Source organism: Zingiber officinale, chromosome 3B (genome assembly GCF_018446385.1).
Source record: "Zingiber officinale cultivar Zhangliang chromosome 3B, Zo_v1.1, whole genome shotgun sequence".
Classification (NCBI taxonomy): Eukaryota; Viridiplantae; Streptophyta; class Magnoliopsida; order Zingiberales; family Zingiberaceae; genus Zingiber; species Zingiber officinale.
Window position 1 is genome coordinate 50345130 of NC_055991.1, and position 25503 is coordinate 50370632.

General features: G+C 33.8%; 1 protein-coding gene across 1 annotated transcript; it reads right to left on the minus strand.

Moving 5' to 3' along the window:
• Positions 1 to 758: 758 nt before the first annotated feature.
• On the minus strand, positions 759 to 19563 carry LOC122054879 (helicase-like transcription factor CHR28). The gene is made up of 9 exons (XM_042616303.1): positions 17619 to 19563; positions 17039 to 17537; positions 16789 to 16961; positions 10322 to 10393; positions 10169 to 10243; positions 9165 to 10065; positions 6884 to 7014; positions 6651 to 6738; positions 759 to 877 (listed from the first exon to the last, which is right to left on the minus strand). Exons 2-9 carry the CDS (start codon positions 17448 to 17450, stop codon positions 759 to 761), a joined length of 1971 nt encoding a protein of 656 aa, XP_042472237.1. The 5' UTR covers positions 17451 to 17537; positions 17619 to 19563.
• Positions 19564 to 25503: the final 5940 nt, after the last annotated feature.

Consider the following 25503-nt stretch of genomic DNA (forward strand, 5'->3'; position numbering starts at 1 on the left):
TAGTATCTTATTGCAAAAATTATGCTTGAAAGCATTTACATCTAATATTCTCTTAGTTTTGCTGGAAAGGTAAATTTCACAAGCATATATTTGATGCTAAATTACAACACAAAAAATATTAAATTTTTAAATAATTTTAGACTTAGTATCATTTTTCAAAAATGAGGTTTGTCTATCATAGATTTCACTTTATTAGTCATAGAGATGTAGCACTGTCCAAGTGTCAAGAATAAAGTTATCTTAGCTAATATATGTCCACTTCCCAAGATGCAATTCAAGAAAGATGATCATCATATTACCTTATACTATTTACCTCTTTGTAAAAAAATAGTTTTCCAATATATTTTTCTTCCATTTTATAATAAGCAAAGATACTTTTGATAAGATCATGGTTTTGAGAAGTGGTCTAGACCACTTAGGCATTTCCAACAGGCCTCTGCTTCACCTATTGTGTAAGCAGTCATTGTTAGGTGGGTATTTTAAAAATGGAGATAGGTAGACCAGCAATGCATTGATTGGGAAAAGGGTGGGTTCGGTGATTGAAAAGGCTCATTCAGTAGGAGAATAGGAATGATTTGGTGGTGACTTACAAGTCAATCCCTTCTCTTCTCCTTCTCATGCTGAAACACTTTTACACTGAAACCCCTTATTCAGTTCTTCTCCCTGACACTTCTACACTCAACATCGTCGGTTTTCTCAATTATTCCACACACGATACCTCTACACAAAAACAGTGTCACCGTTCATTGAAACTCTGCTCATGATGCCTCTACACGCATCAAACCCAATGTTATCACCACTGTGACTACATCTGCAACACTTTCAAATCCACAGCGTTGAGACTCCTTCACAGCATCCCTATTAGTGCACAGCATCCCTATAGTGCACAGCATCCATCTAAACCAGTAATTAGTCACAGTCCACCCATAACAACCAACCACATTCACATAACAGTAATCAGTAACTTGGGTGCTTTGCAACAGTCGTAACCCCACCCACGACAGTAATCAGACACATCCAGTACTGTTTCACCCGTTCACTAACAGCAGTAACTGAACAACCTTCAGTTAATTTTGCCCTTTTTGATTCCCTTCACAGCAGCCCTTTTTTCTTATTTTACTTCTCATTTTAGATCTCCGATTTTATAATTTTATCTGCTGGTCATGTTTTGTTTATTGTTTAGTGAATTTAAAGTATGAAAACAACCTCAACTCAACACAAGATAGTAAGTTCTGATTTCTATAGACCTTAATATTGTTAAGTGCAAATTTTGTGGCAAAGAAACCAAAGGAGTCTCCAGATTTAAGCATCACCTTGCTTGTATTTAAAGTAATGTTGTGGGTTATTAATAGCTAAAAGCTAACAAAGTGATCCTTGCATTGGAGTCAATCAAAAAGAAGAATGACAAGGTAAACTTGTTTCAGGAAGAAAGCCTGTAGGTTAATATTTCATGGAAAAAAATCCAAGGAATGGGTGATAAAAGGCTAAGAATTAAAGGACCACTGGATCGATTCACAGATAATGATCCAGAAATAGTTGTGGCATCACAATATTCAACAAAGAAAAGCCACAACAAAGATAAATTTGCCAAGGAAGAAAGGAATAGTGTCAACCAGTATATTGCTAAATGGTTCTATGAAGCAGGTATTTCATTTTATGCAGCTTCCTTGAAGTCTTTCCATACTGTGATAGAGGCAATCAATGAAATGATCTTATCTATAAAAGTTGAACTCTTTATGATCTCGGTGAACCTTTACTTAAGAAAGAAGTGGTAAAGATCAAAGAATATTTATAAGTCCATATGGATACTTGGAAGAGAGCCGGTTGTACTATTATGACCGGCTTGTGTTTTCATGGACAGATAAAAAGAGCAGGAGCATTACAAACTTGTTTGTATATTATGAATTAGGCACGAATTTCTTGAAATCTATTGATGCATTTGAGGAGTGCCACACATTTTTTACGATTGTTGATAAATATATGGAGGTTAGGGAACAGAGTGTTTCGGATAGTAACACAATGCTGTGGAAAATTTAGCTATTGAAAAGGCTGATAAAAAAGGACCGACTATATATATTTTTGTCTTTTTGTAGTTCATACAATTGATTTGATGCTTGAGGAGGTTGGTAAGGAAAAAATAAACCATATAATTGACAAGCTAAGAACTATCATTGTTTTTAAATACAATCACCGTAAGACTTTTAGCATAATGAGTCACTTCAGTCACCATAGGACTTTTGAGCATAACACCTTACTTCACTCAAAAAAAATAAGGACCTTGTGCGAGCTAGAATCGTAAGGTTTACAACTTTTCTTTTACTGCAAAGTGTTCTGGATGCAAGGAAAAAGATAAGGATGATATTTCTTCAGAAGAGTAACTGCAATATAAATGATCTAGAAGTGTTAAAGGCTTATTGTGATGAGCAAGTTTGTCAGGTGTGAATTTTACACTTTTGGTATTTTTGTATTAGTAAAGTTATAGGATTTTTATGCAAATAAAAGGCCGATAATGAGATTTACATATAATGATATAAAGGATGCTAAAAAGAAAATAATAGCCTTTTTTTAAGAATGTGAAAATTTCTTAGAAGTCATATGAATCTTATTGAGGAATATATATAGAGGAAATTTGATAGTGCTCTAAATTTTCTTATTGCCTTAATCCTTATTATTTTAGGGACTATTAGGAAATAGTGTCTGATAGCGCTATCATGGATGATATTCTCACACGTGTATGCCTTTCCATCCTTCTTGATCCTACCATCCAGGATAATGTGATGTGATAAGTATAGAATTGAAGGCATATAGAATGCATTTGGACTCTTTAGAATACCACTACTGAGGTAGAGGTCAAAGAATGATAAAAATTTAGCCAAAGTAATTCTTACTATTTAGTTAAATTTGTTAGTCATTTTGAGTAAATTCTAAAATTTTACTAATATTATTTATTAATTTAATCTAATAGCACATGGAGGTCAATTTGAATTAGGTATTCTCCATTTATAAGTAATGCCAATCAACATTCTAAAGCTACTATGCAACCCCTCTGGGTGTGAGGGGAGTTAAAGTGCATTTAAAAGGGTATATGAGAATTATGATCATTGTTTACTTTCAAATTTTTTAAACACAAGGTTTCAAATTTTGAGTTGAGCCGAAGTTGTGGTCTTTGACCAAAACAATATATAATTTTGACACTGTATCAAACCATGTCTATAGGGTTTCAATACTTACTTAACTAAATTATTAATTTTTATTATGATTAAATTTGTATTATAATAAATTCTTTATTTGATAATTAATGATATTGTTAATATATATTTGTTTTTTCTTTATGATTAATTTGATTATCTCAGTTTTTATGATTAAAATGTTTATAATCTTTAATTTTAATTTCTAGCTTAAATTATATTTCTTTCATTTTATAATAACTTACATAACTACTCTATAAACTAGCATGCTTTACTTTCAAATTCAGCAAAATAAATTAATGTATTTTCATATTTGAAAGCAGAAATCCAAGAAGTTAATGATGTAATTTTATTTGAAATGAACTATATTTTAATTAATTTATATATTTGCGTTCAAAATTTATTTGCAAGCATTTAATAGAGGATTAAATATTACTTTCATATTTTGTTTGGTAAAAACCTAAATAAAAAACTCTTAAACGCTGCTAAAAATTTTCAAATTTTATTATTAAGAATAATAAAACAAAACAAAAATTAGGAGTATAATATTATATTTAAATTTTTTTAAATTAAATATATAAAACTCGATTTGAACTTAACAAAATTAACATTGAAAAATTTAGGTTTAATTTTTTTTCAACAAAATCACATTTAAATTTGAAAAAAAAAAAATTATCTAACTAAAAATTATGGAAAAAATAAATGATTTTTAAATTTAATTAAATATTTTTTATTTAATCAAAGTAGCATGTGGAACTCTAGTTATTTTTCGAATTAATCTTTTGAAAACATAGGCATTTAGTATATGTCATTAATTATTTCTTATCTTATGTTACTTCTTTCAGTCTCTTCTTTATAAAAGTTTGACTATGAAAAAATATCCATCAATGTTGAATACCAAATTTTATCCTATTTAAATTTTTATGTTTTTAATTATTTTTTTTAATTTTAAATACTAATTAAGTTAGATTAAACTAATATGTTAAGTTTTATGGTCATTTTTTTAGGGTTAAAGAGAGCTCATCAAGTAGAAATGATATGATTATAATCAAGCGGGTTCAAACCAAACTCGATTTGAATTTATTTAAAACTAAATAAAGTTTATATATAGGAAAGTTCAATTCACTTGTATTTAATTAGGTTAATTGCATTTTTAGAAAGTTAGAAAATTATATAACTATTTAATTATGTTTATATTTTTCTCTTGATCCCCTTACTCCCTCCCCCTTCTCCACTAGTTTTCACACTAGCGGCTAAGTCGCCAATACTCAAAGTCGTATGTCATCCGCCTCCTATATTGTTTGTTGATCCCTTTGTCAGAAGAGGGCGTCACCCTGCCTACGAGTTACGACAGCAATCGTTACCCCTACCTCCAACAACATGCACTTAGTCGACCACTCGTAGAGACTACTATTACACCAACCTCTACCGCCCCTCCAACATCTCTATCTTTTCAGTACCGGACTTTCTCTTGTGGTTTAAAATTTCAAGCTGTATCGGAGATTTGGTGTATGACATACGATTTCAATATTGTATCATACCGTGCTGATGATTTAGGCATTTTTTAAATATAAAATATATTAACTAAAAATAAAATATTTAACGTAAATATTTTAAAAAGAAAAAATATATAAAAATTAATATTTAAAATATATATAGAGAGAGATAAATAAATAAATACAACAACGACAACCAAACCTTATTTCACTAAGTGAGGTCGGCAAATAAATAAATAAAAATTTTATTATATATTTTATAATTAAAATAATAAAATATTTAGTTAATTAGATAATTTCATTAGAGTTTAATTAAGTCTTTTTAGATAATTCCTATCATAGTTAAGAGTTAATTAAAAAACCCCTAGCCCGCTCACGCGACTCCTCCGAGGGAATTGCACGACACCTCCACGATATTTTTTAAATATAAAATATAATAATTAAAAAATATATTTAAAAAATAAAAAAAAATATTTAAAAAAAATGGAGATAAATAAATAAATTACTGTATATTTTTAGAATTAAAATAAACAAAATATATAATTAATTAGATAATTTTATTAGGGTTTAATTAAGCCACTTGAGATTATCTCAGTCGTAGCTAAGAGTTGATTGAGATAATCAATGCTAAGTTATCAATTTTAATTTAAAAACCCGCACTTGCTCCGCCCAGTGCAACCCCTCTGGCACGACTGTGGGGTCACGCAAGCCTTCCACGGCGACAGCTTGACACAATATTTTAATCCATGCTTCCTCTTCTTATTCTCTCCTCTTTATCTTTCTTTTCAATTTCTCTCATTCCCAAGCCAAAGCTCTTCATGCCAAACCATTCTGCTTGTTTGTTTGTTTGTCAATGAGCAAAATATAAACTCTGCTTGTGCCAATAGGCATAGCTCGACACTTGAAATTGTGATTGTACATAATTTATCAATAAATAAATGGATTTCTTTTTTGTCGATTCATACAAAGTGAACAAAGGAATTACTTGTAATGAAAATGAATGATATAGTGTATATCCAATTTGATGAAAGATTGATGAATTTAAAATGTATATATATTAAGAAGAACCCCCTTAAGAGTTAAAAGATGTCAGTAGTGCCAGAGAATGAATGAACGAGGATATAAGAGGAAGTAGTTTTTTTATCAGGCTTGACATAGGATATAAGGATATAGTTCCAAAAGCTTCAAGAGCTAATCAGCTTTCTCAAGCGAGGAGAAGCTATAAGCTAGTTGATCCCTCTACAAGTGAAGACTATGAAGAAGAGGTTAATTCTGAGGATAAAAAAGTAAGGTGGCTAATGAGGAATTTAATGGGATTTTCTGGATAGTTTTTTTTTCTCTATAGAGTGCTTTGTTACTTATAACTTATGAACTTAGTTTATTGTAAACTTGTGTATGACACTAGTTAGCTTTTTCATGTTTTAATATTTTAGCATGATGACATTATTTTTTGCATGATGGCACTACCTATTTTAATAATATTTTAATACCAACCACCTAAGGACCAAGTGCCTACGGCCTAAAAATAATATTTTCTTGCTAAAAAGATAATATATGTATAATATTAATTGCATAATCCACCTAAGCAATTTACCTTTATTTGGAATGATGCAAACATTTGCAAGCATACGTGGTTTAGGCAGCCATGGACCCTTCCACACTGCTTATGTGGCTGCCCAAACCTCTTGTTGAACCATTAAATTTGATATAAATGAATCTATAGCAATAACTTCTTTGAAATAAATGTGAGCGCCTAGATTTTCAGTTTTCCTATCATTTTTTTCTCATACATGCATACATTACGTCTTAAATGGAGATCAACCAGTTAAGCATTAGGTTGCACATCTAAGTCAATTGCATATCTCAACTATTGTGATATATTCACTATATATGAGCTATACAAACTTTATAAGAGGTGACTATATCTCCAGCTCACATGTGAAAATAGAACCAAAAAAGCAATCACCTTTCTTTCTTTCTAGCCATATCCCATATTCCCATGCATAAAGTTGTTTCCCGAACTTATGGAGAAGAAAGTAACAGCTAGCATTATTCTACAAGTTATGAGTTAGCATTACAATCTAAATAAAGATAAAGGTCAAATTTCTTTATCAGAAATCTGGTGAAAATACAACCTAGTACGATCTGTTCTTCAATTACATTGAATTGCACACTCAACTCAACTCAAATGGGATGTACCTTGAATTGTTGCCATGAATCAGCCTCCAACTTTAAATAGAACTCTCGCTCTTCGTGAGAAAATTCTACTTTTTTCAAGCAAATTGACTTCGGCGGTAGTTTAAGAATTGGCTCCCCATCAATAATTGTACCTACAAGGCAATTTAGCAGGAGGAAGCGAACAATAAGCCATAAACTAATGAAACAAAAGAATGAACATAATGAAAATTCTATGGAATTAGATATAGGCAAAACATAACTATAAAATCATTTAAATAAGAAATGAACAAGGGAAATAATTTTTTAAAAAAATAAGGGACTCAAAAATGGGAAGGTGAGGAGAGACATTGGTATAAGAGAGAACCATACCTTACATGCCAAACACAACTACAACAATAAAATATAGCTAGAGAAGAAAAGAGATGCTTTGACTACAGGGAGGGAAAAAAAAGATGTTTGCCAAAACAAATGCTAGATAACAAGACTGGAGAGTGTGCATCGTAACAAATTGGCAAGTAACAACCCTAAACCCAGTCCATGACTCTATTGGATCAAACCTAATCACTCCTACCCCTTGTATTGAAGATTAAGCTCCTAGGATTACATTGAAAGAAGAAAGCAGCTAGACCCACTGTTACAGTCAAAGCAATTGTTCTAAACCTTCTAATTCTGTTTTTTTTTTTTTTTGAGAAACCCATCATTGTTACACCAAGTCACTACAGTCAAATCAATTGTTTCGAGCATTCTAATTTTATTTCTCGTGAAATCCATCAAGGTTGTATTCTCCCTCAATTCACATTGCATATAGGTTTACAAAAATATGTTGTAATACAAGGTTAAATTGCCAATATCCACTAGCACCCTTCTTACTAAACAATCACAATCTAAACCTAAAGCAGTAATGCATATCCGTTATAGATAATATAGAATCAAAGCTCTCAAGCCACCACTTTTTCATGAAGCAGTAATGCATCTTGAATATGTGAACCAATTTTCCCTACTTTTTTGGTCTATCAAATCTTGGCTATACTTATGCCCCACATGTAAGGCAAACATGATGGTTTCCTTCAGGCAGAAAATTTGAACTTGTTGCTTCTTTCTCCACTGGATGCTAATCACCTAATAATCAATTTTATATGTTTTTGAATTGGATCGCAGGTTGGCTCCTCCTTTGACTTCCCTCCATGGACCCACAAATTTGTGCAGTTTATCCCTTTCTAAGCAAATCTTCAAATGCATACACTCATCTGTATTGCACACATGCTCCCAATGATAGCAGCAACACTTTGGTTTGTCTTTCTAATGGAAAGCAGAGCAGTATAGTTGTGGTTATGGTAACTGCAATTTTCCATCTTTAACTTCTGTGAGCACTTTAAGATTGTGGGACATTCATAGGCATCACTTCAACATGACAACATATCCACTTGTCCCCTTCAACATTTCAACATAGTACTTAGGTGGGTTCTCGTGCGGAGAATGAAACCCTTGATGGCCTCAAAGCAAACTTAAAGGCAGCCATTAGGAAGTATAATATAGTCATCCACTTAGCTCGTCACTTTGATAAACCCCTTTAAAAATTTTGAAAGTGCCTCCTCACCCTTTCATTTCAACATCATCAAGCTATTGATTTTGCAGGCTATCCTATTATTGCCAACAAAGTCAATGCCTTGAGAAAATTCCTTAAAGCTATATATTTCCCCAATGGCAACAAGGAGAACAAATGTGTGACTCCTCACGGTTGTATTAAAAAAATTCAGCACATCAAGAATTTACTATTCCATGCAAATATATATGGGAATGAAAAAAACAATCACGTTCTAACAAGTCCATGCTCCCATTGTAGGTATCCATATTCAAAAAATTCCTTGAGACTTGCTCCTCAATCTCAATGAGTGAAAGTGACTCAAACTTTAAATACTTCACTTCTTGTACCTCACCTCTTTCCATGTTCAAAGTGTTGGTGTCCCAATGTTATCATCCAATATGGGTACGGAAGAGGTAGATAAAAGTCCAACTATTAGATGATGAGAAAATGCAAGGTATTATTTATGTAATGCATACAGATAAAATACTATAACTGTTAGCCATTGCTAGGTCTTTCACATGAAGATGTAAGTATAGTCCATGATTTAGTGACCAAACAAGAAACCTTGTGTAGAAATTACAATAAAGAAACCATTATTGTGTTTTATGTATCATCTTTCCAGAAAAGGAATAACAAGAAAAGATCTAATCAACTAATGAGTAATGACCAATATATGAAGCTTACATAGTTCCAGATAAATTTATGTGAAGAAATTACCTTTGGTGCGTCGAAGCAGGACTGTTTTTAAGACAGCCTGAAGTTTTTTGTATCCACTACTCGCATTTCTAGATATTGGATGTTTTATAGAAGCGCAGAAGGAGCTATATACAGAATAAGGATCATACTTCAGAAAACGGAAGTAGCTGTAGAGATCATCAATTGTATTCTGCATCGGTGTCCCTGATAAGCACCATCTTCTTTTGGCCCGAAGACCACAACAGGCTCTAGCAACCTGAGTTCTATGATTTTTTATAGTTTGAGCTTCATCTAAGATAATCCTAAACCACCGAACTCTAGCAAGAGGACCACTGCCAAAGTCAAGAAGAGACTCTTTTGATTTTTTCCCTTTCTTCTTATTATTCTGTTCATTGGAGGACTGCCTCCTCTTTTTGTTGGATGAAAAGTCTGGACATAGCCCATACTTATCATGGTTCTTTTGCTCTCCTTCATCATCATCAGCTATAGGCTGTTTTGGAACTTCATTAGTCACAATTGAATAGGTGGTCAGAACAACATGGTATCTTGTTAGTTCATTGGGATGCTTTGTCCGTGTACCTCCATGATATAGGAGAACAGATAACTTTGCACTTTCTGGAACTCTTTCATCCAACTCTCTACCCCATTGCCGAAGAACACTAGCAGGGCACACAATCAATGTACCTCCAGCTGGCCTGGTGTTGCTTGATGTGTTGATCATTGAAGAAGTCACTTTCTCACATTTAAGATCACTTTCTCTGGATTGTAATTTTGTCTTATCCGCTTCAGTAACCCCATCATCATCCTCATCTAGATTTAAGGCTTCTGGTTTTACACAATCTGAAACATCTGATGTAAATTTTGACTGTTGAGCCATTTGCTTTTGTATCAGAGCTATCATGGATATAGTCTTACCAAGGCCCTGTTTTTAAGATAACATGCCATCCTTTAGACAGTCGTGCTTAATAAAATACTATTCTCGTATTAATTAAATGTGAATGAGAAACTAAATCCACAAAAATGACCTGATCATCTGCAAGAATTCCACCTGCACAATGTGTACTTTTCTCCTTCTGAACCATCCAAGCTAAGGCTATTTTCTAATCAACATGATGGTCAGTATCCAATTGTTGAAACACAAGGAAAGTAATTAATAAGGTTGCACATCCAGTAGCTACCTGATGCTTAAAAAGAGGTACAGCCAAAAGACCCTGAGGCAGGTCATCCTCTAGCCGTGGTTGACCAAGATTCTGTAGAGTATAAAGGGGGAAAATGGCAGTCATTTTTCTTAAAATTGACAACCAAAAGCAAAGTTTAAAATTTTCTAGCCATGCTGAAATTTTGGTCACTGACCAGAATGATACAAACGGACCGTTTCCATTTTGGTGTCACACCATTGTGCAAGAGTGGTCTCAAAATTCATTGTCACATGACTAACTTTACTTGTTGTAATTTTTAATAAATTATTTTATTATAATTAGTTATTTACTTAATAAATAATTAAATTGCCAATGCATAATTATTCATATCAATCTTTATACTTTAAAAATTCTGGCAATCAATTAAGCTTTAGCATTTGTCACTTGTAAGTCATATAATTCTACTTCTTTCTTTAGATAATGATTTATATTTATAATCTAGTAAAACACTGAAATAAGCAACCAATAAAATGAGACATTCTTTGGTCCTTTATAACTGAAGCATGTTTTCCTTTTGAATTTTGCAACATTGGAGCAACCAGATTTGATGACCCCAAAATGTATTACCTAGTATCAGAGAATATAGTCACTTCCCAATATCATTTTTCAGACAATCTTGAAAATAGTCACTTACCTCTAATACCTAGTATCGGAGACTCTCAATTAGGGGGAGAAATACTATAAATTAATCACCGTGATCTGAGTTCTGAGCTTCAGGTTCATACTAAGAAGAGATTTCATCTGAGAAGTAAAGACTCGAATGTCAAGCTTGCACAACACTAGTTTGAAAATCCGAGCTCTAGCACCGAAATTTCAAGTAACTCTATCCCAAGTCCAGGATTGATTCCTCCCATTGTGTCTAATTGTTCACCTACTATTTTTTATCTTGATGTTCCTATAGCAATTAAAAAAGGTGTCCGAAATTGCACTAATCATCCTATTGCAAATTATATTTCCTATCAAAAACAGTCAAAAAAAAAAACCCATAAAGCTTTCACTTATAGGATTTCACACTTGTTTGTTCCAAGGAATATACAAGAAGCTTTAGATGATCCGAGTTGAAAATTAGCAGTCATGGAAGAGATGAATGCTTTAAGGAGAAGTGGCACTTGGGAGATAAGTTGATCTACCCAAAGGCAAGAAACTAGTTGAGTGTGCATGGGTGTTTATGATAAAATATAAAGCTGATGAAAGCATTGAAAGGTACAAGACTAGACTAGTAGCTAAAGGTTTCACTCAGACTTATGGGATTGACTATCGAAAGACTTCTGCTCCAGTTGCTAAGATAAACTCTATCAAAGTCTTGTTATCTCTTGTAGTAAATTCAGATTAGCATCTACATCAACTTGACATTAAACGCATTTCTCAATGGTGATCTAGACTGCCGGATTTTAAGAAGAGACTGGGTGGTGAAAACGCGAGCAAATCAAACAAGGCATTATATGGACTCAAACATTCACCAAGAGCATGGTTTGAATGCTTTTAAAAGGCTATTATTAGTTATGACTTCTTACACAGTCAAGCAAATCACATAATATTTTATAAACATTCAAAAAAAGGTAAAGTTGCTATTTTGATTGTTTATATTGATATTATCTTAACTGGCGATAATGAGACAGAATTAGCGGTCCTAAAGAAGAGACTCTTAAAAGAGTTTCAAATTAAGGATTTGGGAGTCCTCAAGTATTTCCTCATAATGGAATTTGCAAGATCCAAGGGAAGTACATTTGTTAATCAAAGAAAATATATTCTTAATCTCCTTAGAGAAACAGGTTTGCTTAGGTGTAAAACGGTTGAGACTCTGATTGAACCTAACTTGAAGTTACAAGCTGCTAAGTTGAAGAAGTGAAGATCAGGGAACTATATTAGAGACTCGTAGGAAATTTGATTTACTTGTCTCATGCACGGCTTGATATCGCTTTCGCAATTAGCATGGTAAGTCAATTCATACACTCACCATGAGCAAAACATTTCGAGACCGTCTATAAGATATTGAGATATTTGAAAAAAACTCTAAGGAGAGGTTTATTATTAAGAAACATGGGCATCGTCAAGTTGAAGTCTACACCGATGTGTTACGGACATGAGATCAACATCAAGCTGTTGTTCCTTTGTTGGTGGGAATCTAGTTACATAAGTAAAAAACAAATGTGGTAGTCGAAGTAGTGTTGAAGCATAATTCAGAGTTGTTGCCCTAGAATCTGTAAAGTGAGGAGGATCAAAAGAATTCTTGAGGAATTGAAGCTTTCTAACTCAACTCCTATGAAGGTTTATTGTGACAATAAAGCTGCTATTTCCATAGCTCATAATCCGGTTCTTCATGATCATACAAAGCATATAGAAGTGGATAAACATTTCATCAAGGAGAAACTCAACTAGAATAATATGCATATCTTCCAACAAATGAACAATTAGCTAATGTACTAACGAAGGGACTACACAAGAAACAATTCGTTAAGCTAACTAACAAGCCGGCTATGGAAGATATCTTCAAACCAGTTTTTTGGGGTGGAAATTCTGTCATTAAAGTCCTTGATTTAGTCATAATTTCAGGAATATTCCAGGATCGTTTCTTATATAAATATAGATTATAAAAGATATATAAATTAGAAAAAAATAGGAAAGTATAATCGGTCAAATATTAACTTTATTTAGTTTCTTTTCATTAGTTTCCTTTTCTATCGTAAATTCTCTCTATAAAAGGAGAGACTTGTACCTATTCTAGTTAAGTGGAAATAATTATTTTCCTCATATTTTCTGTCTTATATAATTCTAACACAATAAAACACAACTAGACAACCCATAACACCTTACCATTGTGCCAGCTTATGGAACAAAGAAAAAATTGATTGATGTTTAGTGATGATGACGATGACAAAACACTGAAAGAATGGTTACGAAACTTCAATGATATTGATGGCAATTCCCTAATGGTAGACTTATTAAATAAAAAAAAATGAAGTTGATAAAAATCTTCAAAAAACTTTAATATATTCTTATTCTTCAACTCTGCTGAAATCGAAGATATTGTATGATTCTACGAGGATGAAATAACAACTTGTGAAAGCTTCCAGAGTAAAAATTGAAAAATTATGATAAGTACTCTTGTGACAAGGAGTTAATAGGAAATAGAGACAACATAAAGTTTAATATTACTCCCAAACGAAAGGGAGAAAATGTCAGAGAGAGATTGAGTAAAAATCCCATAGCTACCAAAGAGAGTGAGATTTGAAGTCTCTCTTAGTCTCTTGTCCTGAAATGAAATGTGTCCCTGCAGTATCAAGCAATGTTCAGCCCTATGTTGAACCTAACAACAAAATAATAATAATCATAAGAAGAAGAAGAAGAAGAAGAAGAAGAAGAAGAAGAAGAAGAAAGGAAAGAAAAAAAGAGAGAAGGATCTCCAATGAACCAGTAAAAAAATGAGGAAGAGAAATTTATTGGGAAGTTCACTGGATTTTCCACGCTGCCGTCAAAGCTTCACCAAGGTGTCATGTCTAGGCTCTTGCATGGAACAAGTCTCACCCGATATGGTATTGAGATCTAAATCTATGAGAAAGAGGATATTAAGATGGAACAAAAATTGATACATCTTTTTGAAAATGCAACCTAAGGAGATAAATTATGATACCAAGTGTCTACTCTAAGAGAGGAAATGTAAGCACAAAACTAAGTTGTTGATCATTTTATTCCTCTAAAAGGAGAGAGGCTAGAAGAGATGAAAAGTAACTAGTTTTATTATGACTCATGCACACAAGAAAAATAATAGACTATGAGATAAAATATAGAGGAACATAAGGGAAAAGAAAAGAAAATTTTGTACTAAATAAATGCTTCCAAATTCCAATCTTACCTTTTGTTAACTATTCTCATACTTTTCGATTTAAAATTCTTTATCTAAATCCATTTTTTGTTGTACCAACTTTCTTTAAATTTTTACTATCCCATTTTTTAATCAACCCTATCTTTCTCAAGATTTCACATCCCATTCCTTTTTCTTTAAAAAATTGTTATTTTTACCCTTTTATCTTTTTTTTTTTCAGATAGAATTGCAATTGAGCTTATTGGATTGGTCCTTATTGGACCAGTATTGCTCAGGGAGAGTTGTGGGGGCTAGGGTGGGCACATGATTATGATGCAGTCCGTTGAGGTTGTGATGAGAGCCTCCACCATCTAACTCAAAAAAATGACTCCATCCAAGATCTAAATGAGCCACCCTTCGTTGTCAGATTGATGCCAAAGTCGGGAGAAGCCGATAGTGGGTATCTATTTCTTTGGTCTTGCTGCCCAAGATTTTGTGATAGGAATGAGGTCGTTAAAGGCCAGGAATTAAACATTTGATGAGAACTAGTAAGAAGAACCAACAGCTGTCAAGAAACCACAAGACAAGTAGCAAAGGTGAAGATCTTTTGAGTTCCTAGGATGATCGAGATTCAGTGAAGGGATTGGAGCAATGATTTATGGTTGTGGATTACAAGTCGACATTTTGTAAAGGTTGAATATGATCATTGACTACTCTGGAGGAGCAAACCATGACGGTGTCAAAGGATATGTTTGTGATAGAGAATGGATCAAAGATTTGAGAGGGAAAGCAACTCAATCAACAATGTGGTAAATATGGAGGGTGGCAATTACCTAAGATGCAGTTAGTGAGAGGGTAGTTGTTGTAATAGGATTGAAGATGAGATTACAATTACAAAAGGTAAAGGGATTGATGCCAACACAGAGTACCAACGAAGCACTATGTTGAGCCAACAATGTTCTCGATGAGTAGTTCACTGACCAAAAGAATTATGGTTTTGCAGGAGTAAAAGGGGGAGGAAAGTAGAATCTTATGTCAAGATAGATGAATGATGAAAGGTCACACAAACACATCCCACTCCAATAACCCTAGGAATAGTCTCATTCTAATATTATAGAGAAAAAATATTCTATTATTCTTCAATAAAATAAACCATTACACCATATATATAGATATATATAGGACGCTAATATAATAGTCAATAACTAACACCATAAGTAGGACTGAACCAATCATATAACTATAATAATATCTAATAACTCTTAAGAATTAATAGCCAGTATTTGCAAATGGGAATCATCCTATTCTTTGTAGTTTTGACACCCAATGCTCATGGACTAGTCCAATGCATGACTAAACCATAGGTAAAGCCAGTTTGCAGACACAATATTTAATTGCCGTCATTGGACAAGTGGAAACTGATTAAATGAAATTAGAATTTAATTGTCACTACAATAGTTTAAATTTAAAAATACAATTGGCACAATGATGAAGTGTTTTCTAGAAAAGTGTTGCTTGATTGATGACAGTTAAAATCAATCCACAAACTCTAATTTACTAACCCTATGTTTGGATGGGGTGAGGGGAGGTTCATTAATGGAAAGGGAAGGGAAGGGAGGGTAACTTCCTTACACCCCAAATCAGAGGGTAAGAAAATAGGTCATTGGAGGGGTAAGGGAGGGTAAAAGTTCCCTTTATCTCTCCTCACCCCCTTCCCAAACAAGGTTAAAAGTTACCTTCCCTTTAGTTACCCTTCCCTCACCTCCTCCCAAATAGACCATAAAGCACCAATTGCTTTAAAACCACAACATAAGTTGATTTTGTGACCTCATATGCATATGCAATGAGCAACCACAAGCTTATGACTGCACAACGATTATGCAGATTAAACCAATCCCAAACTTATTGAATCCCGATCTCATCCCATGTTAATATGGATTTGACTAAACCAATCTTGCCAAACAGACAAACAAATGTATAATATGTATTGGAACAACAAAAAAAATCTTCTGAATGCATAGATTAGATGATACGTTTAGTGTTTTATGTATTGATCAGATTCATATGCAAAATATCTATAGGAATTTACAGGTTCTTAGAATGATTAATTTAATTGTTAAGTAGTAGGTGGAACATTTGTTGATTGATGGGGTTGATCAGGTTAATATATTTTATAATAGATATAAACTCTTTTTGGCATGATATTACACATTCTTGTCATTATAGTTGATGTTATTTTATTTTAACAAAAAAGATTTTCTGCAGTAATATGACCTATATATGATTTTTAAACCTTGATGGCCTCTTAACCACACAACTAACTGCCCTAGCAATGCACTCTAGCACATGAAAGACACAGATTCAGAATTTTGGTAGCTCTCATCATACAGAATCTTACAAGATTTTCATATTATAATGTTGCATCAGCCAGAGAGGCATTAACCATCTTAATGGTTTTATATTAACTTTGAAGTGAGGTAAGATTAAAAGAAATTGGATGTGAAACCATTCATAGCTTCCAAAAATTGTACGAGAACAATATCCTTCTTATTTCCTAATATGTTTTTACCTGATGATTAGTGTGAGGAAAAGAACCCCATCAACAGAATATAGAAAGCAGAAATAAAATGAAACTACATAGTACCTGCAAAGCTTCCTGATATATATGCCTTTCATCACGCTCTATGTGCCTATCACCTCCTATGCCCAAGTGCTTTTGTACTTCACTGGTGCTAGCTGAATACAAACTGCTGATAGATTTTCCATGAACCAGGGATGAGGGCTGCATCCAATTCGTGGTAGCTCCATGTATAATGTCTACATATTGAAATAATGCATATCAGCATGCATATGATACATGAGATACATTGTGATTAAAACCCAAGCATTACTACCTCTACTCTCCATTAAAGTGTTTGGCAATTTGCGGAACTTCTCATCCACAGACTGTGATGGTTTAAACCTAGTCAAAGCATTGATTGAATTTCCTCCAGCAAAAGATGAAGGCCCAATTACACTATTTTCACCTTTTGTAGTCTCACCATTTCTCTTAGTTTCCATCCTACTATCAAAATTTGGTCTTGTAAAAGAATGCACTGGCTCTTTTTTATAAGACTGACTTGTATCTAGCATGCCTGATACACCTTGTAGTTCAGTTCTGTCTATAGAATGGTTATTCCCTGTGGTGAAACTTTGTGCACTATTTACCTGTTGATCCTCAGCTTCGTCAATTAAGGATGTGTCTGATAATCCAAAATCAAAGGAACCATCTTCACTAGTAGATGACTCGATCTCAATGACATCCATAGACAAAGAAAGTGTTCAATTTACAGTTCCCACAACAGAACTTAAAGATTGGCTCTCTGTTGTTCTAATTTTTTAAAGACTCCAAACCTAACAAAAATGATTTGTTAGACCTAGTATAACCTTCCGGTGTTATGGAAAATTGACAGAACAAAAGCATTTAAGACTTACTCATAGAAATGAAGTACAAATGTCTCCCTTAGATCCACAGTTAAACAGTGCTGCATCAACTCCAGTTAATGTGGAACAATTATTTCAGAATGAAGCATCTAAAGGGACAGTTGGACTTCATAAAATTCCATGAAGAGTCAAAGTTGGAAGGACCAATAGAAAGTCAAAAAAGCAGCCTATTGAAAAATAAAAGAATCTTTGCTTTAGAAAACTTAGTGCCCAACGATGAATCAATTCCATGAAGCTTCAAGGAAACATGCTAGAAGCTATCTCTAATGCAATAGAAGCATATAACATTATCTTCCATACAACTCTTACATTTACAATAGCATGATATTTACAAGAAAAAAAATAGCCAATATAACAAAAACAATTTAATTAATTTAAACATTACATATGATTTAGCCTTGCATAGAGCTCAACAGACCAATAAAATTTATATAGTCAATTTCAAATAGTTGGGACAAACACAATTTAATGATGATGCCAACGACGGTATATTTAACAGAAAATCAAAACTCAAAATTTTGTTTTGGATTCAATTTTTCACAATGAGTTTAGGTTATGGATAACCCCAACCAACATGACCCAAATCTACTGCCTGGTTCAAACCATGAAGTTAGAATGATCCAAAGTCACAGGACTCCACTAGTCCTTTTTTGGAACCTAAGTTTATATTCTTTCTATAGGCATTTTAAAAAATTAAAAATAATAATAATAAAAGAGTAAGCTTGTTCACAAAGACTGCAAAGAGTATTTGCTCTGAACATGTAATTCAATTGCTTTACAGGAACTAATCTGCATTCCCATAGTTTGAACTTTCAATCCATTTAGTGGTCTAACATGGTGGGTCACCCAAAACAAAGACAATAAATAGTGCTTTTAACAATTGACATTTGACAATGACATGGCTGCCTTCTTCTAGCCATCTTAATCAATGTTTTGAAAGTCAAAGCATTAATTGTAGCAGTCAAGGGGTGGAGTCAAAGGAGAACTGACTAAAATATCAACCAAAGAAAAAAAAAAGTTCAACCTATTTGGTTGACCCAAGTATAATTGATTTTTATGGGTTTAGCCAATTCTTAACTGACTAGGTTTAACTAGTTTTTCATTTTATTGTCTAATTTTCAATGAACCTGGCTAAATCAGTTGATTCAGTATTATTCTAGTAGCATTGATCTACGAATAGGTAGGAAGAAGTAGAAAGAAATAAGGAAGTCATATGAGAATAGTTTGGTGATGGATATAAAATGGCAAATTTCCCAACAAGCGTACCTGCATTTTGGTTTATTCCAAACACACACCCCACACTTTACCTATGCCCAAAATAGGCACACCCCAAACTGTCAAATTGCCTATGATCCTGAAATGCCCCAAAATAATTTGGAAGGCACGGTATTGTTTCTTTATAGAAGTGTTGCAGAGTGCAGACGCAAATTTTTTTAGTTTTTAGTAAATAGAATATATATAAATTGGAACTATTTTATTTTCCAATAGTGCATACAAACTTAATCTGAGGCTTGAAGATGATGCAAATGATTTTAGTAACCTAGAAAAGTGCAATTGAGAGAAGGCAATTTTTAACTTTATATCTCCTTAATTTATTATAGTTGGGGAGGCAACATTGAGATATATAAGTCCATGGAGTTAATTGCATTACTTTACTAGTGTATTTTAGAAGAAGTTAATGATTTTATTAGTCTGTGATTGTTTCCTACAATCTGGCTTGGTTCATGTAGCATGTAACCATTAAGGAACCAACCCTATAGTAATGCAAGACAAATGCAGTGGCAGTAGGAAGTTTGCTAGCGATCAAAACTTTATTGAGAAATTATTTGAAAATTTCCCATCTGAAAAAGTGCAAAAAACGATGTACTAGCATCCACAAAACCAAGTAAATTTCCCTTTCAAGGAGTAACAGTTTAATTGTTTAAACTTTCAGATCATTGGGGCTTTGGATCCAATGTCACATGATCTAACCTTTTTATAATCCGCTTCCCAAGGTGGAGACTCCTCGAGTGGAGGAATCACAAAAGCCCTTCCATCTGAATCTAAAGCATTTGAAAATCATGTGAGTAGGATATTACTCTATCCAAAAATTAGCTGATCACTGTACAGAAAGTTCAAAAGATAAAACAGTTATTGTAATGATCAAAAAGAAAGAGAAAAAAAAAGGCATCAGGATTGAGCCTGCTATAGCTACTCAATAGGTCAATAGAGAAAGAAGGTAGAGTAGTCATATGGACAAAATGTAGAGGATCTAGGAATGTTAGAGGCCATAGAATTGAAATTGTATTTGTATTTAATAAGATCTTCAACATAAGATGTGATGGGATAAGATTCATCTAGCTGACCTTGATTACATGCAATGATTACAAATGAACGAGATGTTGATATGAGTCTGTTATGGTTGTCCCAACAACCAATAGAGCAACAAGGAAGAATAGCCCATATGGACTGAAGTAAAGGCAAGATCAAGGTTGTCAAGATTAAGAGTGACGGTAGATTCATAGGATCATATCGCAGAATTGTAGTTGTCCTCAAACATTTGAGCAACAAATAGTCAGACTCATGATTTGTTCTTGTAAATAATAAGATGGATAGAAACAGAGTTAGATAGATGACAATGATAAAAGTTGAAATGATTTCTTCTTTTTTTCAAGTTAAAGATGTTCTCGCATAATCAAAGATGATATGGTATACAAAAAATGGTGTACTTTTGGTGAATGTCAAGCTTAAAATTGTTTATATAAACATAAATATTTTTCAACAGACAAGATTATCAAGATCTTACGTAGAATAGTGAGGGAACATAGAACTAGAGAGATTCTCGAGATTCCAACCCAATTTAGATCCCGCTTTGGGTCTAGATCATTTAGGTCAGCTTGGATTGTAAGATCAAAAAATTTTAAGGTTTAGATCACAATCTTGGCAACCATGGGAAGGATGCCACTCCTTTATAAGTGAAGGTTATTAGGAAATCTGAATCCATCTCAAAAGATCAGGTATAAAAGTGGCACAAATTGGCTAAAAAATAAAGGTTGCAGTTCCTTCTTCAAAGGAGGAAAAGGGTCAACAAAGAGGAGGTGGTGGTGGTGGTGGTGGTGGTGGTGGAGGAGGAGGAGAAAGAAAAGGAGAGATGGGTTTATTGAAAGAAAAGGCCATAACAAGATGCAAATAAAAGAATAAACATCAACTCATCTTAAAATTTTCTTAACCCAGAGACAATAAATGAAGAAAGCAAACACGCTCACCCCATTGAAGATTGCAACCCAGCAAAAGTAAACGAAAACCATAGCTGGAGATAAAAGAGAACATGAGATTGGAGGAAGAAAACAGGAATTGATAGGGACAGAAGGATCTTTCAGGTAAAAAAAAAGCCTTCTTACAGATGAAACAGTGGTACATTCTTTTAGTGGGATAAACGGATTCCCTAAGTTTCATTGGACCAATTTACAAGTTGGTCGAAGCTGCTTTGATTGCATCGAGGGCAATCTAAGGAGTCCATGATAGTAAATCCGTGTTTTGGGCAAAAATAATTTTGTGGGGTGAGAGTTTGGAAGAACAGAAACCCAAATGCATCAAGTGGAGAGAATAAAAGGGCATTTATTATCAAATGTTTCTAACTAGCCTCACTGTCAATTCCCAAGTCTTGAAAGCATTGACATACTTAAAGAGAGAAAGAAGGTGGCAACCATACTATATAAGAGGAATGAAAGACAAATTTGATGTGCCAAGACTATGACCATTGACTTGACACTTATTGACATCTCAGAGTCTCATGTGACAAGACTATTTTTCTACATTATTGTCGTGTATTCAAGTCCACCTTGGTTGTCCTTAACTCTTTCTACAAGAATTTTCTTTTGGTAAGTCAGATTTTACTCTCTTCAACCCCTCTAGTTTTATCATACAACAGAAGACTCATTGTTTCCTTCTTTTTTATAATCATTTTAGTTTATTTCCAATCTAATAGGTTTAATTTAATGCCTTAATATATTAGATTTACTTTTAATGGGTTGGAATTTACTTTTAATGGATTGGATCCAAGTTAAAATGGGTTTTATTTCTTTTTTCAAAATTGTATAAATTTGTAACGAATCGCATTGAATTGGATTGTCATCGTCCTTCTAAATTTCAATTCGTATGTATGGTGAATACATGTGAGTTGTAATGTATAGTATGAAACAGAATAGTGGATTGTATGAGTCTAACAACTCTAAAACATGGACAGCAATGGGATGAATTTTTTCGAGTGACTGTCACAACCTGACCCATTTAAATGGGTTTAGGTATGGGTATGCTTAAAGTAGTATAGGTATGAGTAACTTAGTAGACACTAGATGGTCATTCTTTAATGATGAGTATTGGATAGTTTTGGACTTAATGGCTGGAGTAATAGATACCCCAATAAATTTAATTATTTTATAATAGATATGTGTATATTCTTTAAATTTCTAGACTTTATTTCTTTTAATGCATTTTAGAGTCAAGTTGTGTTTTGGTGGGTACTCATAGGCACCCTATCCATTTGATCAAGTATGAGTATCCATCTAAACATTATGGGAAAGTTACAGGTAGAGAAGGCTGGGTACAATTATCAAGTGTGTTAAATGGGCATTTGTGAGCTAAAGAAAATTTCAAGAGTACTTTACCCTTTGCCATCCCATTCAAAACTTTAAAACAATAATTTCCAGTTATTAAACTCGTCTCAAATAAAAGAAACTAGAATTATCATGATTTGCCTATGTGAAATATGGAAGAATAGAAGTCCTTTTGAATTACCTATCATATGCATTTCAATGAAAGGTAGTTATGATTTTCACCTACTTGGGACAGGCAGCTTCTTCTTATCATTGTCATAAAAGGTTGTACTTAAGCAAGAAGTTAACCACAATATTCAAACAACTTAGTATTTGTTATCAATGATTAGCCAATTTTTCAAAGTCTAAATGAGCAGATCTATGTTTCTCGAACTCCAATTGCTCCTACAGTCATACGTCCTGTTCACACCGAGTGCATCATTATTCTCTTTTCACATCCAAAACATAAGTATTCGCTGTATCATGGTAACATTCTAAACTTTTGAATAATTATAAATCCAATGTTAGATTTGCTACAAACAAATGCGTTTTTGAACTCTGAAAACCTACTCTCTTAACAACACCATTTTGCAAGATAACCCGCCGACCACATGAACATGTATCGGCATATTACCCAACACCAAAGCGAAGAAACTAATTAAACAAAGAAAAAAGAGAAATTTCGGTACTTGTCCAAAACTACAAATGGAGCAACGATAAACAAGTTTCAGATCAAATTCATTACAGAGCAGTGATGCTAGTTCAATCCAACAAAATTAAAACTGCATTTTTCAAACGGCATGAAGAGAGAAGGAAAAAAAAAAACCAAGATTAGAGCAAACCTTCCGTACACCAAGACTCCCCCGAGTTCTCTCGACGACACACTAATCGGAACCCAAGGATCCCCTCAATCAAAACTCACCTGATCGAATCCGATTTCGACGAGAATCGCACGACCAAGCAAACCCTAAAACCTCGAGAAAATCGAGGTTCAAACAGTGGGTTGACGAGGAAAGATATCGAGATTGAAGTTGAGAGGCGAGAGAGAGATTCTGTCTGACTGGAACTATCGGAGCCGTAGGTTTAGAAGTCCATCCAACATATTGAAATCGAGCAAAGTAGGGCCGTGATAGGATCCAAAGTTGATCGAGCAATCAGATTCGCTCCACGTCGCCGTTGATGAAAGATTGAGTTAGGGTGCAGTTGGCGGTCGCTGATTGGAAGAAGGGAAGTTGTGAAATTTCAAAACGTGGAGCAGATCCGAAGAACACCACATGAGGTGTCTGCGGTAAACGACGTGAATTTTAGTCCCTTGATCAGAAAACACGTGTCGTTTTCTACGGCGTGACCGAAACGGCGCGAGACGACGTGATCCCGAACAATCTGAGCCGTCCGTCGGCAACCATGAGCATGGCAAATTCAATATCCAATTCAAATGGTGAAGGATATAAAATAATTTTTAATCCGATTAAATAATTAGATATGAGTATTTTTAAATATAGGTATAACGTTGATATGATAAAATTTTACTTATATCATGTCCGATGCTCAAAATATGAGCAGAGATCTTCAAGTCTATATTCAGTTGATCAGGATTTTGATCCTATATAATGATAGATAGATTCAATGATCTAACCAGATGGGAATCATTGAATCCTGCTTATCATTGCCCTTGGTTTAGGAGCGGGCAGGACCAGAGGATCCCGTATAAATGCATGCTCCCCGACTCTCACTTTGTGACTGTGCCTAATTTTCACGATAATAATGATCCGTCATTAAATTTAATTATTTTTCTAATGTAGCAGCACCTATCAAAGTTTTAAAAAAAACTCTAAGCTTCTTTCTCTCTTAAAACCTAAATATTTCAAACAACCATTCAAACTCCCTCATTTCCTTCGGTGCCGCGACTATGCAGAGCTAATGATCACCGTCTTCATCGCTCAACTTCCTCGGTGCTGCATCGCCTCGCTGAGCCTGCATGTCGTTGTTTATCTACAATGTGTGCCCCCATGTATGTATCTTAAACATCTTGTCACTCCATCCAAATGCTACAGTTGATAGCAGATACAATGTCATAGCAGCAATCAAACTGTAGTTACTACAGCGTTTTTGTTTGTGATCCTACAAGAACGTTATAGCAACTACAATTTAATATTTTAGTCTAACCACATTGTAGCAGCTATGGTTCTGTAGCTACTACAACTCTCTTAGACTAGAATGTTGTAGCAGCTACCATACTATTGCTGCTACAATGTGCTTAAGCCAAAACATTGCAGTCTAATCACGTTGTAGTAGTTGTAGCTACTACAATATTCTAGTCTAACCACATTGTAGGAGTTATAGTTCTATAGCTACTACAACGTTCTGGTCTAACCACGTTGAAGCAGCTACGATTCTGTGGCTACTATGATGTTCTAGTCTAACCACGTTGTAACAGCTATGGTTACATAGCTACTATAACACTTTAGACCAGCATGTTGTAACAGCTATGAAAAAAATTACTACAACATGCTTAGGCAAGAATGTTATAGCAGATACGGAACCGTAGCTGCTACAATATGCTTAGACCGCACTAATAAATGTTGCACTCATTTTATTATTCAAAACTAACATTATAATAGGGTCTAGTGCTTGATATTAAGTATTTGTTTACATAATTAAATAGCGTCTATGTTAGTGTAAGTCTTAAGAGTCAATCAAGAGTGGATTGACTTAGGACATATTGTGTCACATTTCATTAATAAAAATTAATGGTTATTATATTTATTTCAGATATGTGCCAGATGAATAAATATAATAATGTCCTAGGATAGTATGTTAAAGTCACTATTCTTAACTATTCCTAGTCAACTGGTTAAATTGATAGTAAGAGTCTGTAGATATATATAGACACTGTTCTTAATTATTCCTAGTCAAGCATTAATATGCAAGGATAATATTAATGCATTGAGATTGGCATGTAAGGCAATTGACGACTTAATCCTACAAGTCATGAATATGAGATATCACGTTGACACATGGGTATATATTAGAGAATATGTACTGAATTGACCCATCATGAGAATGTTGCGTGGATCTTTATTAAATATTTTCATAGTGACTATTGGTATGAATAGTCCTTAGGCCTGAAGTCACTACGATTTCCAATATTAAGAGTTATGTACTTTGGTATCGACAAGCGTCACTTGTAACAAGATAGATTATAAAGTCAATTACTGATATGCAATAAGTTATGCAGAGGAATGTGAGTGATGTAGATGTGATTTATATCTTCCCTATGACGGAAGTGATATCTTTAGACC